Source organism: Sapajus apella, unplaced genomic scaffold (genome assembly GCF_009761245.1).
Source record: "Sapajus apella isolate SASKATOON/1434 unplaced genomic scaffold, GSC_monkey_1.0 scaffold68, whole genome shotgun sequence".
Taxonomy (NCBI): Eukaryota; Metazoa; Chordata; class Mammalia; order Primates; family Cebidae; genus Sapajus; species Sapajus apella.
Genome location: NW_022437008.1, coordinates 6,263,826 through 6,277,235, shown reverse-complemented (window position 1 = coordinate 6,277,235; position 13,410 = coordinate 6,263,826). Strand labels below are relative to the sequence as shown.

Genomic DNA, 13,410 nt, shown 5'->3' with positions numbered 1-13,410 from the left:
CCTGAGTAGCTGGGATTACAGGCACGCGCCACCATGCCCAGCTAATTTTTTGTATTTTTAGTAGAGACGGGGTTTCACCATGTTGACCAGGATGGTCTCGATCTCTTGACCTCGTGATCCACCCGCCTCGGCCTCCCAAAGTGCTGGGATTACAGGCTTGAGCCACCGCGCCCAGCCTATTGTTGTTCTTAATGATTGATAACACCATTATCCCATCTAAAATTTTTATTTTCTGGGAAGGCTTTTTGGAGCCTAGGCCCTCCGGTGGCACACACCTGTAATCCCAACACTTTGGGAGGCTAAGGCAGGAGGATGGCTTGAGCCCAGGAGTTCAACACTTGTGTGGGCAATATAGCAAGACACAGTCTCAAGAAAAAAGCTTTTTGGCAAAACTACTTCCTAGTAGATAGTGGTACTTCCATCGCAGCACATTATGGGGCACATAATGCCTGGGACTCCCGGATTCCGAGCGAGCCCTGACGCCAGCAGGCACCTCTGTGGCTCTGGAACCTGAGTGCTTTCGCCTTAATGCTACGCCGCCTCATCGGATCCCAATAAGGGGGCGGGCCTACCTCTCTAGCATAAGTGTTACGCGTGCGCAGATAGATGCGCCCGCTCGGCTGCCGTAGTTCGCGTTTCCACCTGGTCGCCCGGCGGCTATGGCGGCCGTTCCGAAGCCGGTGCTGCTGGGACTTCGAGATGCGCCGGTGCACGGCAGCCCCGCAGGGCCGGGCGCCTGGACTACTAGCAAGCTGGGCGGCATTCCGGTGAGAGTGGGCACCGGAGCTGGGGTCGGTGGGTGCTGGTGAAGGGTGCAGAAGGAGTGGGCGAGGTCCCGGGGGGAGTCGGGGTTTGAGCACCTCCTCTGCTCTCAGGATGCTCTGCCCACCGTGGCAGCGCCCGGGCCCGTGTGTCAGCGCTGCGGGGAGCGGCTCGCCCTGGTCGTGCAGGTGTACTGCCCGCTGGAAGGCTCCCCGTTTCACCGGCTGCTGCACGTGTTCGCGTGCGCCTGCCCCGGCTGCAGCACCGGCGGTGCGCGCAGGTAGGTGGGGAAGGCATGGAGCTGCCCCCGGGGCGTCCTTTCCAGCGGGCTGGGGCGGGCCGGCAGGCTGGAGTCGGGGTGCAGCCCTCACGGCCCTTTGTCTTCACCCCGAAGCTGGAAGGTGTTCCGCTCCCAGTGCCTGCAGGTGCCAGAGAGAGAGGATCAAGACGCTCAGGTAAAGCGGTTGTGATTCACATGTTACTGTTTTCCTGTCATTTGAAGATATTTTTCAGAATATAGTTTGGGACAAACTTTGGAGCCTTGTTCTTTGAAGTACGTTGGAATGTTTTTGCTGGTTTGCAGAATTGTAAAACTTAATTTTCTTAAGGTTTTGGTAAGGGTTTTTTGCGTTTTTGTTTTTTGTTTTTTTTTCTTGAGACGGAGTCTCACTCTGTTGCCTAGGCTGGAGTGCAGTGGCACGATCTCGGCTCACTGCAACCTTTGCCTTCCAGATTCAAGCAATTCTGCCTCAGCCTCCTGAGTATCTGGGATTACAGGCACGCGTCACCATGCCTGGCTTTTTTATTGTATTTTTAGTAGAGACGGGGTTTCACCATGTTGGTCAGGCTGGTCTCGAACTCCTAACCTTGTGATCCGCCTGCCCAGGCCTCTCAAAGTGCCGGGATTACAGGAATGAGTGACTGTGCCCAGCCGAGGGCTTTTATTTTGTTTTTTTTTTCCTTCTATTTTACCTTATTTTTATTTTCTAACTCCTGTGCCTGGCATGGTGACTCACGCCTGTGATTCCCAACATTTTTTTGAGAGGCTGAGGTGGGAGGATTGCTTGAGCTCAGAAGTTGGAGACCAGGCCAGGTACCTTGGCTCATGCCTGTAATCCCAGCACTTTGGGAGCCTGAGGCGGGCAGATCACCTGAGGTCAGGTGTTCAAGACCAGCCTGGCCAATATGGCGAAACCCTGTCTCTATTAAAAATAAAAACAAAAAATTAGCCAGGCATGGTGGCAGGCCCCAGCTACTAGGGAGGCTGAGGGAGGAGAATTGCTTGAACCCGGGAGGCAGAGATTGCAGTGAGCCAAGATCATGCCACTGCACTCCAGCTTGGGCAAGAGTCAGACTTCATCTCAAAAGCAAAGACAAAAGAGAAGTTGGAGACCAGTCTGGGCAACATAGCAAGACATCATCTCTATAAAAAGTAAAAAATTAGCCGGGCATGATGGCTGTGCAACTGTAGTGCCAGCTACTTAGGAGGCTGAGGTGTGAGGATTGTTTGAGTCCAGGAGGTCGAGGCTGCAGTGAGCTACGGTTGTGCTACTGCACTCCAGCCTGGGTGACAGAGCCAGACCCTGTCTCCAAAAAAAAAGCGGGACGGAAACTTCCTCCTGGATTTCTTCAACATTTTTTAACTATAAATTGACAGTTTATAATAATGTGTAAATTTATACGTTAAAGGTATAATGTGATGCTTATGATTCGTGAATATGATGTGGAATAATTAAATCAAACCTGTTAATTCATTCGTTGCCTCAAATACTTAACATCTTGTGAGAACATTTGAAATTTCCTCTGGCAATTTTGAGATATACAATACTCTGTTATTAACTATAACCATGCTGTGCAATAGAATTTTTTTAAAACCCACATTCCTCCTATATAACTGATGTTTTGTATTCTTTGACCATCATCTCCTTATTGCCGCCATGCCCTACTACTTTTTTTGTATTTTTAGTAGAGATGTGGTTTCACCGTGTTGGCTAGGCTGATCTTGAACTCTCTCTTTTTTTTTACTTGGCGCTCTTCTTTTCTGAAGGGGTGTCTCTTTTGTTACCCAGGCTGGAGTGCAATGGCGCGATCTTGGCTCACCGCAACCTCCGCCTCCTGGGTTCAGGCAATTCTCCTGCCTCAGCCTCCTGAGTAGCTGGGATTACAGGCACGCGCCACCATGCCCAGCTAATATTTTGTAGTTTTAGTAGAGACGGGGTTTCACCATGTTGACCAGGATGGTCTCGATCTCTTGATCTCGTGATCCACCCGTCTCGGCCTCCCAAAGTGCTGGGATTACAGGCGTGAGCCACCGCGCCCGGCTGATCTTGAACTCTTGACCTCATGTGATCCATCTGCCTCAGCCTCACAAAATGCTGGGATTGCAGGCGTGAAGTTGCAGTGAGTCGAAATCGTGCCACTGCACTCTCCGCCTCCTGGCTTCAAGCTATTCTCCTGCCTCAGCCTCCCTAGTAGCTGGGATTACAGGCACCTGCTACCATGCCTGGCTAATTTTTTGTTTTTGTTTTTTTTTCAATAGAGACACGGTTTTGCCATGTTGGCCAGGCTGGTCTCGAACTCCTGACCTTAGGTGATCCGCCCGCCTTGACATGCACCACCATCCCTGGCTTTTAAGCTGAGGCAGACTTAACACAGAAGTGAGGTTTTTTACTAAGTGGAGAGGCTGAAGGAAGAGGCTCCAGGAATGCCCTCTAGAATCACACCTCAGAACTGGCCATGAAGGAGCTGCTATGCCACCTGTCCTACAGTCAGGAAGCCTAGCTGTGATCTGGTGAACTAGAAGCTGTCCTTGCCACAGAACTGTTGGCTCCAAAGCCTTGTTCTGTCTGTGTCTGCAGACTGGCTGCCTTTTGCTTCATGCCCTTTCTACTTCACTCTGTCTCAAGTTCATGTCTCTCTCTAGTGGCCCTGATTAGTAGACCCCTAAACATATCTGAAACCCTGGCTGCTAAGGATTCTGGGAAATGTAGTTCTTTCTTTTCAGTTCCTGTAATACATGAAGCAGAGCAGAAAGATATTGGAACAAATGATTGAAGAAACCACATTCTATATCTGTCATACTGGCCTCGAAAAGGAAAGACAAGTATTTTAAGTTGCCTCCGACATGCTTTTGAGTACACAGGGTCTAGAAGGTTAGACTGGAGTGTGCCAGAGGGGAAGGGGCTAGTGTGAGGCCTCCATCTGGAAGGCACAGGAAGGGGTGGCTGGAGCTGAAGGAATAGAATAAACCTCTCGTGTGCTTGGGCCTCATTCACTGGATATTTTTGCAGAAACAGGAAAACAGCCTTGTAGCTGAGGACTGGTGTGAAGGTGCAGATGACTGGGGAAGTGACACTGAGGAGCTGCCTTCACCGCAGCTTACCTTGGATTTTGGGAATGATGCCAACAGTGCCAAAGACGTAGACTGGACTACTCAGCTGCAAGACCTCCACCTGCAGGATGCTGTCCTGGGTGCTGCCCCTCCTGCGCCTCCAGGGGAGCAGATGGCCTTGCCTCCTGGGATGCCACCATTCCTGCCCTACTACATCTGTGTTGCAGACGAGGATGATTACAGGGACTTTGTCAACCTGGATCATGCCCACAGCCTTCTGAGGGACTATCAGCAGAGAGAAGGAATTGCCATGGATCAGTTGCTTTCCCAAAGGTGAGGATGTGTGCTGCTGAGGTTGAGAGGTGACCTGATTGGGAAGCGGCCACAGTAGTTACCCTTCAGTTTCACCCCAGGACCTGGGGAAACATTCAGGCAGAACTTGTATGTAGGAGTTCTTTTCCTTTTTCGTTTCACTTCCTTATCAGCCAACTTGAATTAGCTTGAAAACACTGCTCTATTTATAATTATTGTTAAGAAAGTGAAGAAAGATGAAGAAACAGAAGTTAGAGATGGCAAGTATTTATAGAAGTTGCGTTCACTGACTCTTTAACTTTTTATTTCTAAAATGTCCTTACAGCAGAGACAGGTAAGTTAGAAAACTGCCATTTGATCTAAGACTGGAGCGAAAACATGGAAAAAGAAAAAGAAAAATGCCATTTATTTATTGACTCTTGGCTGTGGCTCTAGAACTGGCCCAGGACCTCAGAGATGCTTTCAGATCTTCAGTTACCTCTTGTAAAGTGAGAGTGATGGTGATATCTCTGTTCTCTGTCTCATCACATGATTTTGAGAGTCAAGTGAGATATTAGATCTTGAAAGGCTTTATAAACCAAAGCTCTCTAAAGAAGTAAGAATGATCATTTTTGCTTATTGATTGATTGATTGAGAGAGACAGGGTCTCACTTTGTCACCCAGGCTAGAGTGTAGTGGTGTGTGATCACAGCTCACAGCAGCCTTGAACTCCTGGGCTCAAGCAGTCTACCTCAGCTTCCCAAGTAGCTGGGAGTACAGGTGCATACCACCATGCCTGACCAATTACAGATTTTTTTGTGTGTGAGTTTCACTCTTGTTGCCCAGGCTGGAGTGCAATGGCATGATCTCAGCTCACTGCAACCTCTGACTCCTGGCTTTAAGTGATTCTCCTGCCTCAGCCTCCCGAGTAGCTGGGATTACGGCATGCGCCACCATACCTGGCTAATTTTTGTATTTTTAGTACAGACGGGGTTTCACTATGCTGGTCAGGCTGGTCTCAAACTCCTGACCTCAGGTGATCCACCTGCCTTGGCCTCCTAAAGTGCTGGTATTATAGGTGTGAGCCACTGCACCTGGCCCTACAATTTTTTAATTTTTAAAATTTTTATGTATTTACTTATTTTTGGTGGCTTCCTTCAGACTAGAGTTTTTTTTTGTTGTTGGTTGGTTGTTTGTCTAAAGATGGAATCTTGCTTTGTTGCCTAGACTGGAGTGATATGGTGTGGTATGGCCATGGCCTTTTTTTTTTTTGAGACAGTCTTGCTCTGTTGACCAGGCTGGAGTACACTCAGCCCACTGCAACTTCTGCCTTGCAGGCTTAACCAATTCTCATGCCTCATTTTTGGGACCACCAAGTTGGGACCACAGGTGTGCTCCACTGCACCCAGCTAATTTTTGTATTTTCTTTTTAGTAGGGATGGGCTTTTGTCGTATTGGCCAGGCTGTTCTTGAACTCCTGGCCCCAAATCATCTGTCTACCTCAGTCTCCCAAAGTACTGGGATGACAGATGTGAGCCACCATGCCCAGCCTGCTCATGGCTTGCTGAAGCCTCAAACTCCTGGCCTCAAGGGATTCTCTGGCCTCAGCTTCCCCAGTAGCTGGGACTACAGGTGTGTGCCACCAAACTCAGCTAATTAAATTGTTTTTTTTTTTTTTTTGGAGACAGAGTCTCACTTTGTCACCCAGGCTGAAGTGTCATGGTGTGATGTTGCTCACTGCAACCTCCACCTCCCAGGTTCAAGTGATCCTCCTGCCTCAGCCTCCCAAGTAGCTGGGATTACAGGCACCCGCCACCACACCCAGCTAATTTTTCTATTTTTAGTAGAGATGGGGTTTCACCATGTTGGCCAGGCTGGTCTCGAACTCCTGACCTCAAGTGACCCACCGTTCTTAGCCTCCCAAAGTGCTGGGATCACAGGCGGGAGCCCCCGCACCCAGCCAAAATTTATTTAATTTTTTTTTTTGAGACAGAGTCTCGTTCTTTTGCCAGGCTGGATTGCAGTGGCATGATCTCGGCTCACTGTGACCTCTGCCTTCCGCGCTCCACTGATCCTCTCACCTCAGCCTCCCAAGTAGCTGGGACTACAGGCATGCACCACCATACCCAGCTAACTTTTGTATTTTTAGTAGAGATGGGGTTTTCACCATATTGGCCAGGATATTCTCAATCTTTTGACCTCGTGGTCCACCCGCCTCAGCCTCCCAAAGTGCTGGGATTACAGGTGTGAGCCAGCGTGTCCAGCCATCAGAAATATTTTTTTTATAGAGCTGAGGTCTTGCTATGTTGCTCAGGTTGGACTTGAACTCCTAGTCTCAAGCAATCTTCCTGCCATGGCCTTCCAAAGTGTTGAGATTACAGGTGTGAGCCACTGTGCCCTGCGACTTTTCAAATTATAAATAATTACCCAAGAGTTGAAAATGGCTTGGGATAAGGGTGGGACAGGGGACTGCAGAACTACAAGTACACAATTTAAATGTTAAAAATATTTACTTGACAGTTTTTGGCTGGGTGCGGTGGCTCACACATATAATCCCACCACTTTGGGAGGCCGAGACGGTTGGATCACTTGAGTTCAGGAGGTGGAGACCAGCCTGGCCAACATGGCAAAACCCCGTCTTTACTAAAAGTAAAAAAATTAGTTGGGTGTGTTGGTGCACACTTGTAATCCTAGCTACTTGGGAGGCTGAGGCAGGAGAATTGCTTGAACCCGGGAGGCGGAGGTTGCAGTGTGCCGAGATTCCCCCCCCACTGCCTTCCATCTTTGAGAGGTGACCCTCAAAAAAAAAAAAAAATTTTTTTTTTACTTTGTAGTTTTACAATTTTTTACTTTGACAGTTTTGTTTTTTTTTTTTTTTTTTCTTTTTGAAACAGGGCTTCAGGCTGTTATCCAGGCTGCAGTGCAGTACTCATGGCTCACCACAGCCTCACCGCTGGAATAGCTGGGACCACAGGTGCATGCCACCACACCTGGCTAATTTTTGTATTTTTCTGTAGAGACAAGGTTCTGCCATGTTGCCCAGAATGGTTTTGAACTCCTGAGCTCAAGTGATCCGCCTGCCTTGGCCTCCCAAAGTGCTGGGATTACAGGCATGAGGCCACTGTGCTGGCCTGATAATTTTTTTTGTTTTTGAGGCAGAGTTTCACTCTTGTTGCCCAGGCTGGAATGCAGTGGCACGATCTTGGCTCACTGCAATCTCTGCCTCTTGGGTTCAAGTGATTCTCCTGCCTCGGCCTCCCAAGTAGCTGGGATTACAAGTTCCTGCTACCATGCCCTGCTAATTTTTTGTATTTTTAGTAGAAATGTGGTTTCACAGTGTTGGCCAGGCTGGTCTCAAATCCTGACCTCAAGTGATCCACCTCGGCCTCCTAAAGTGCTGGCGTGACTGATAAGAGTTTTTTTAAAAAAAATTATCTTGTTTCGTCTTGCAAATGCTGTAATTTTCTGGATATAGACATTCAAAAATGTTTTCTGCTTCTGTTTTTAGCCTTTCTAATGATGGTGATGAAAAATATGAGAAGACTATAATTAAAAGTGGAGATCAGACGTTTTACAAATTCATGAAGCGAATTGCTGCTTGTCAGGAACAGATTTTGAGGTAAAAAAAAGGCACAGTTCCTTTTATTGTGTTCCTTGATTATAAAGGTAATAAGTGTTAGTTTGGAAAACAGAAAAATATGAGAAAACCAAAACCCACAGTATTCTCTAAGCCAAGAGAGAACCTAATACCAGTTTTTTTGTTTGTTTGTTTTTTGCTTTTTGTTTTTTTTTGAGACGGAGTTCTGCTCTTGTTACCCAGGCCGGAGTGCAATGGCGCGATCTCGGCTCACCACCAACCTCCGCCTCCTGGGTTCAGGCAATTCTCCTGCCTCAGCCTCCTGAGTAGCTGGGATTACAGGCATGCGCCACCATGCCCAGCTAATTTTTTGTAGTTTTGGTAGAGACGGGGTTTCACCATGTTGACCAGGATGGTCTCGATCTCTTGACCTCGTGATCCACCCGCCTTGGCCTCCCAAAGTGCTGGGATTACAGGCGTGAGCCACTGCGCCCGGCCCCTATACCAGCTTTATAGTACGTGTAGGAGGATTCAGTAAGGTAAAGTGCACTCGTTTGTCTGACAAATACGGAGTCTATTTTGCATGCCAGGTGCTACTCTGTGTAGGTGCTGCAGATATAGCAGGAAATGGCATAGACAAAGTCTATATTGTCATAGCCTTTATTATTATTGTTTATTTATTTATTTATTTTCTTTGAGAGGGAGTTGTGCTCTGTCGCCCAGGCTGGAGTGTAGTGGCGCAATCTTGGCTCACTGCAATCTCTGCCTCCTGCGTTCAAGCAATTCTGCCTCAGCCTCCCGAGTAGTTGCGATTACATGTGCTCACCACCATGCCTGGCTAATTTTTTTTTTTTTGTATTTTAGTAGCGACGGAGCTTCACCACATTGGCCAGACTGATCTTGAACTGCTGGCCTTAAGTGATCTGCTCGCCTCAGCCTCCCAAAGTGCTGAGATTACAGGCGTGAGTCACCACGCCTGGCCTTAATTTTTTTTTTCTGACATAGTCTTGCTCTGTTGCCCAAGCTGCAGTGCAGTGGTGTGATCAGTCATAGCTCAGTGCACCCTCGACCTCCTGGGCTCTTTTGTGTTGTTTTTTTTCAGAAATGGTATTTCACTATATTGGCCAGGTTGGTTCCAACCTTCTGGGCTCAAGGCATTCATCTGCCTTGACCTCCCAGAGTTTGTTCCAGGATTACAGGCATGACCCACTGTGCCTGGCCTATTATTACTATTTTTTAAAAATCTTTTTTAGAGATAGGATCTTATTCTGTTGCCCAGGCTGGAGTACAGTGGCATGATCATTGCTCACTGTAACCTTACCTCCTGGGCTCAAGTGATTCTCCCAAGTAGTTAGAACTACAGGTGTGTGCCACCGTGTGTGGCTAATTTTTTAAAAAACTTATTTTTTAGATATGGTGTCTGACCATGTTGCCCAGTCTGGTCTCAAGCTCCTGGCCTCAAATGATCCTCCTGCCACAGCCTTCCAAAGTGCTGAGATTACCAGCATAAGCCATGACCCCCAACCCATGTACTTATATTTATGTTTATTTTTTAATTTATTTTTGTTTTTTTGAGACAGCATCTCGCTCTGTTGCTGTAAAATATAGTAATGTGTCCACAAAAAATTTTCTTATTTTGGAAACGGAGTCTGTCTCTGTTGCCCAGGCTGGAATGCAATGGCACAATCTTCGCTCACTGCAACCTCTGTCTTCTGGGTTCAAGCAATTCTGCCTCAGTCTCCTTAGTAGCTGGTACTACAGATATGTGCCACCATGCCCAGCTAAGTTTTGTATTTTTAGTAGAGACAAGGTATCAGCATGTTGGCCAGAATGGTCTTGAACTGCTGACCTCCGATGATCCACCCACCTTGGCCTCCCAAAGTGTTAGGATTACAGGCATGAGCCTCTGCACCTGGCCTAAGGATTTTCAGTTAATATTCTGTCTGGGCTGGGCTCTGTGGCTCACAACTGTAATCCTGGTACTTTGGGAGGTTGAGGCAGGTGAATCACAGGTCAAGAGATCAAGACCATCCTGGCCAAGATGGTGAAACCCCATCTCTACTAAAAATACAAAAATTATTGGGCACAGTGGCGCACGCCTGTAGTCCCAGCTACTTCGGAGGCTGAGGCAGGAGATTCGCTTGAACCCAGAAGGCAGAGGTTGCAGTGAGCTGAGATTGCACCACTGCCCTCCAGCCTGGCAACAGAATGAGACTGTCTCAAAAAAAATTTTGTGTCTGGAAGGAAGCACACAGGAGGAGAGTTTGCACCTTCTAATGTGGAGGATGGTAGATCCAGCTAAGGCTGAAGACCTGGGTGTGGTGGGGAGGTGGTGTAGGAATCAGAGATTGCCCCTCAGAAGCAGCATTCATTTCTTCCATGATGACTCAGAGCAATGATTGGCAAGTTAAGGGCAGTTTCGCATTCATTAGAGTAGAATCTTTCTCAACATACAGCAATTAAGTGTCTCAGAGGAAAAAGCAAAGCCCAGGTCTTCTAATAAAGATTGCATCTGGCTGGCCACGATGGCTCACGTCTATAATCCCAGCACTTTGGGAGGCCGAGGTGAGTTGATCACGAGGTCAGGAGATCGAGACCATTCTAGCCAACATGGGAAACCCCATCTCTACTAAAAGTACAAAAATTTGCCGGACTTGATGGCAGGCACCTGTAGTCCCATCTACTCAGGAGGCTGAAGCAGGGGAATCGCTTTTACCCAGGAGGTGGAGGTTGCAGTGAGTCGAGATGGCACCACTGCACTCCAGCCTGAACGACAGAGACTCTGTCTCAAAAAAAGAAAGAAAGAAAATATAATCCAAGGAGAACATCAGTCCTAGTAGATGCTTCAAAATGTATAAGAACTTCATAAGACAATGAATTCAATAAAACAAGAGCTCAAAGGTGAGAAAATAAAGTATGTATGAATTGGAAATTGAATTGCTAAGGAAAACAAGCCCCATGACGTTACATATGAAATACATATAGAATATAAGGAACATAATAGACTTGGCTAAAGATGAAAGTACTGACATAGAGGAAAGACTTGAGCTAATCCAGTGAATGCGTAAGAAAAAGAGAAAACATTCACAGAAAAGATGGTGTCTTTGTAGGATTGACAAATATATTTACTATGAGGAGAATTGGTGCCCAAAATAGAGATGCTAATAGATGGATCAGAAACAATATTCAGAGATATAACTGGGAATTTCTCCTTAACGAAATAGGAACTTAATATGCAAATACTAAAGTACAGTGAATGTAGGAATGGTTGGCATTCAGCAACTTAGCCTGATGGTGGTTTTAAATATATTGTGTAGCCATTCTAGTAGGTGGTGGTGGTATATACTTGTGGTTTGAATTTGCATTTTCCTAATAGCAAATGATGTTGAGCATCTTTCCATGTACTCGTTCGGATCTGTAGATCTTCTGTAGTGAAGCGTGTCTGCTTACATTTATTTTTCAGCAGCTTTATTGAGGTACCATTGACATGCGACAGACTGCCTGTATTTTTACAGTGTGCACTTTGATAAGTTGCCATCCATTTACACCCCTGAAATCATAACAGTCAAGACTGTAAACATATTCCTCCCTGCCAGAAGTTACCTCATACTCCTTCGCAAGTTCTCGCCTGCCCTGTCCTGTGCTGTTCCCCACATCCCCAGGCAACCACTGATCATCCTTCTGTTCACACCTTAGTGCATTTCCTATGAAAGTGTAGAAGGTCATACAGGATATACTTTTTTTTTTTTGGTCTGGTTTGACTCAGCGTACTTCAAGATTCATTCTTGTCGCATGTGGCAATAGTTCATTCCTTTTTACTGCTGTGTCATATTCCATTGTATGGATATACCACTGTTTATACATTTACCAGTTGATGGAAATTTGGGTTATTTCCAGTGTTTAGCTATTATAAATCAAGCTTCTGTGAACATTTGTTTACATGTCTTTGTAAGACATGTTTTTATTTTGTTGAGGGTAGATACCTAGGAATAGAATGGTTGTATTGTATGGTATGTGCATGTTTAACTTGTTAAAAAGCAGGCCGAACTGTTTTCCAAAGTGGTTATGCCATTTCTAGTACCACTAGCAGTTTTTAAGAATTCTACTTCTTAGGCCCGGCGCAGTGGCTCACGCCTGTAATCCCAGCAATTTGGGAGGCCGAGGTGGGTGGATCATGAGGTCAAGAGATCGAGACCATCCTGGTCAACATGGTGAAACCTCGTCTCTACTAAAGATACAAAACATTAGCTGGGCATGGTGGCGCATGCCTGTAATCCCAGCTACTCAGGAGGCTGGGGCAGGAGAATTGCCTGAACCCAGGAGGTGGAGGTTGTGGTGAGCCGAGATCGCGCCATTGCACTCCAGCCTGGGTAACAAGAGCGAAACTCCATCTCAAAAAAAAAAAAAAAAGAATTCTACTTCTTGGTGACCTCCCAGGATCAGGGGACCCCAGTTGCCTAAGTGGGGGTGAACCAGCCCAAGTCGGAAATGGAGCAGGTCAAAACTCCCGCGCTGATCAGTAATGGAATAGCCTATGAATAGCCGCTGCATTCCAGCCTGGGCAACATAGCGAGACCCTGTCTCTAATAAAAATAAAAATAAATTTAAAAAATTAAAAAGAGTCTGGTGCGGTGGCTCACGCCTGTAATCCCAGCACTTTGGGAGGTCGAGGTGGGCAGATCACAAGGTCAGGAGTTCAAGACCAGCCTGGCCAAGATGGCAAAACCCCGTCTCTACTAAAAATACAAATATTGGCTAGGTGTGGTTGTGCACACCTGTAGCCCCAGCTACTTGGGAGGCTGAGGCAGAAGAATCGCTTGAACCCAGGAGGCAGAGGTTACAGTGAGCTGAGATTGTGCCACTGCACTCCAGCCTGAGCAACGGAGTGAGACTCCATCTCAAAAAGAAAAAAAGAATTATACTTCCTGCACAGCTTTGCTAATGCTTGGGATGTTCAGTTTTTAATTTTAGCCATTTAAGAAGGTGTGTAGTGGTATTTTATTGTGGCTTTAATTTGCATTTCCTCAAATGGCAAATGATGTTGAGCATCTTTTCAAGTGGTTGTTTTCCATCTCCGTATAATCTTGGATAAAGTGTCATTCAAATCTCTTGCCATGTTGTTTATCTTTGTGTTGCTGAGTTATAGGAATTCTTCATATGGTCAAGAATACAAGTCCTTTTTCAGATATATGTATTTCAAATATTTTCCCTCTCTGTAGCTTGCCTTTCCATTTTGGTAACACTATCTTTTGAAGAGAAATTTTTAATACATTTTTTTAATTTAATTTTTTTTGCTCAAGTTCAACCTAAACCATAACTGTTAAGTTGAACTTGATCATAATTTAAAACCATCTGCCAGAAACAGATTCTGACAGATGGTTTTAAATTTTTATCAAGTTCAACTTAACAGTTATGGTTTTTTTTAAACATAGAATATACAGTCCCTTTA

At 46.2% G+C, this 13,410-nt stretch overlaps 1 protein-coding gene across 1 annotated transcript in view; it reads left to right on the top strand.

The window, feature by feature from the left end:
- The first annotated feature begins 617 nt into the window (after nt 1–617).
- Nucleotides 618–13,410, top strand: part of PDCD2L (programmed cell death 2 like) — a 23,832-nt gene continuing 11,039 nt past the window's right edge. The window contains exons 1-5 of the mRNA XM_032249099.1: nt 618–767; nt 876–1,042; nt 1,157–1,217; nt 4,053–4,426; nt 7,893–8,003. Coding sequence (XP_032104990.1) covers nt 660–767; nt 876–1,042; nt 1,157–1,217; nt 4,053–4,426; nt 7,893–8,003 — 821 coding nt within the window. The 5' untranslated portion in view covers nt 618–659. The remainder of the gene's footprint in view (nt 768–875; nt 1,043–1,156; nt 1,218–4,052; nt 4,427–7,892; nt 8,004–13,410) is intronic.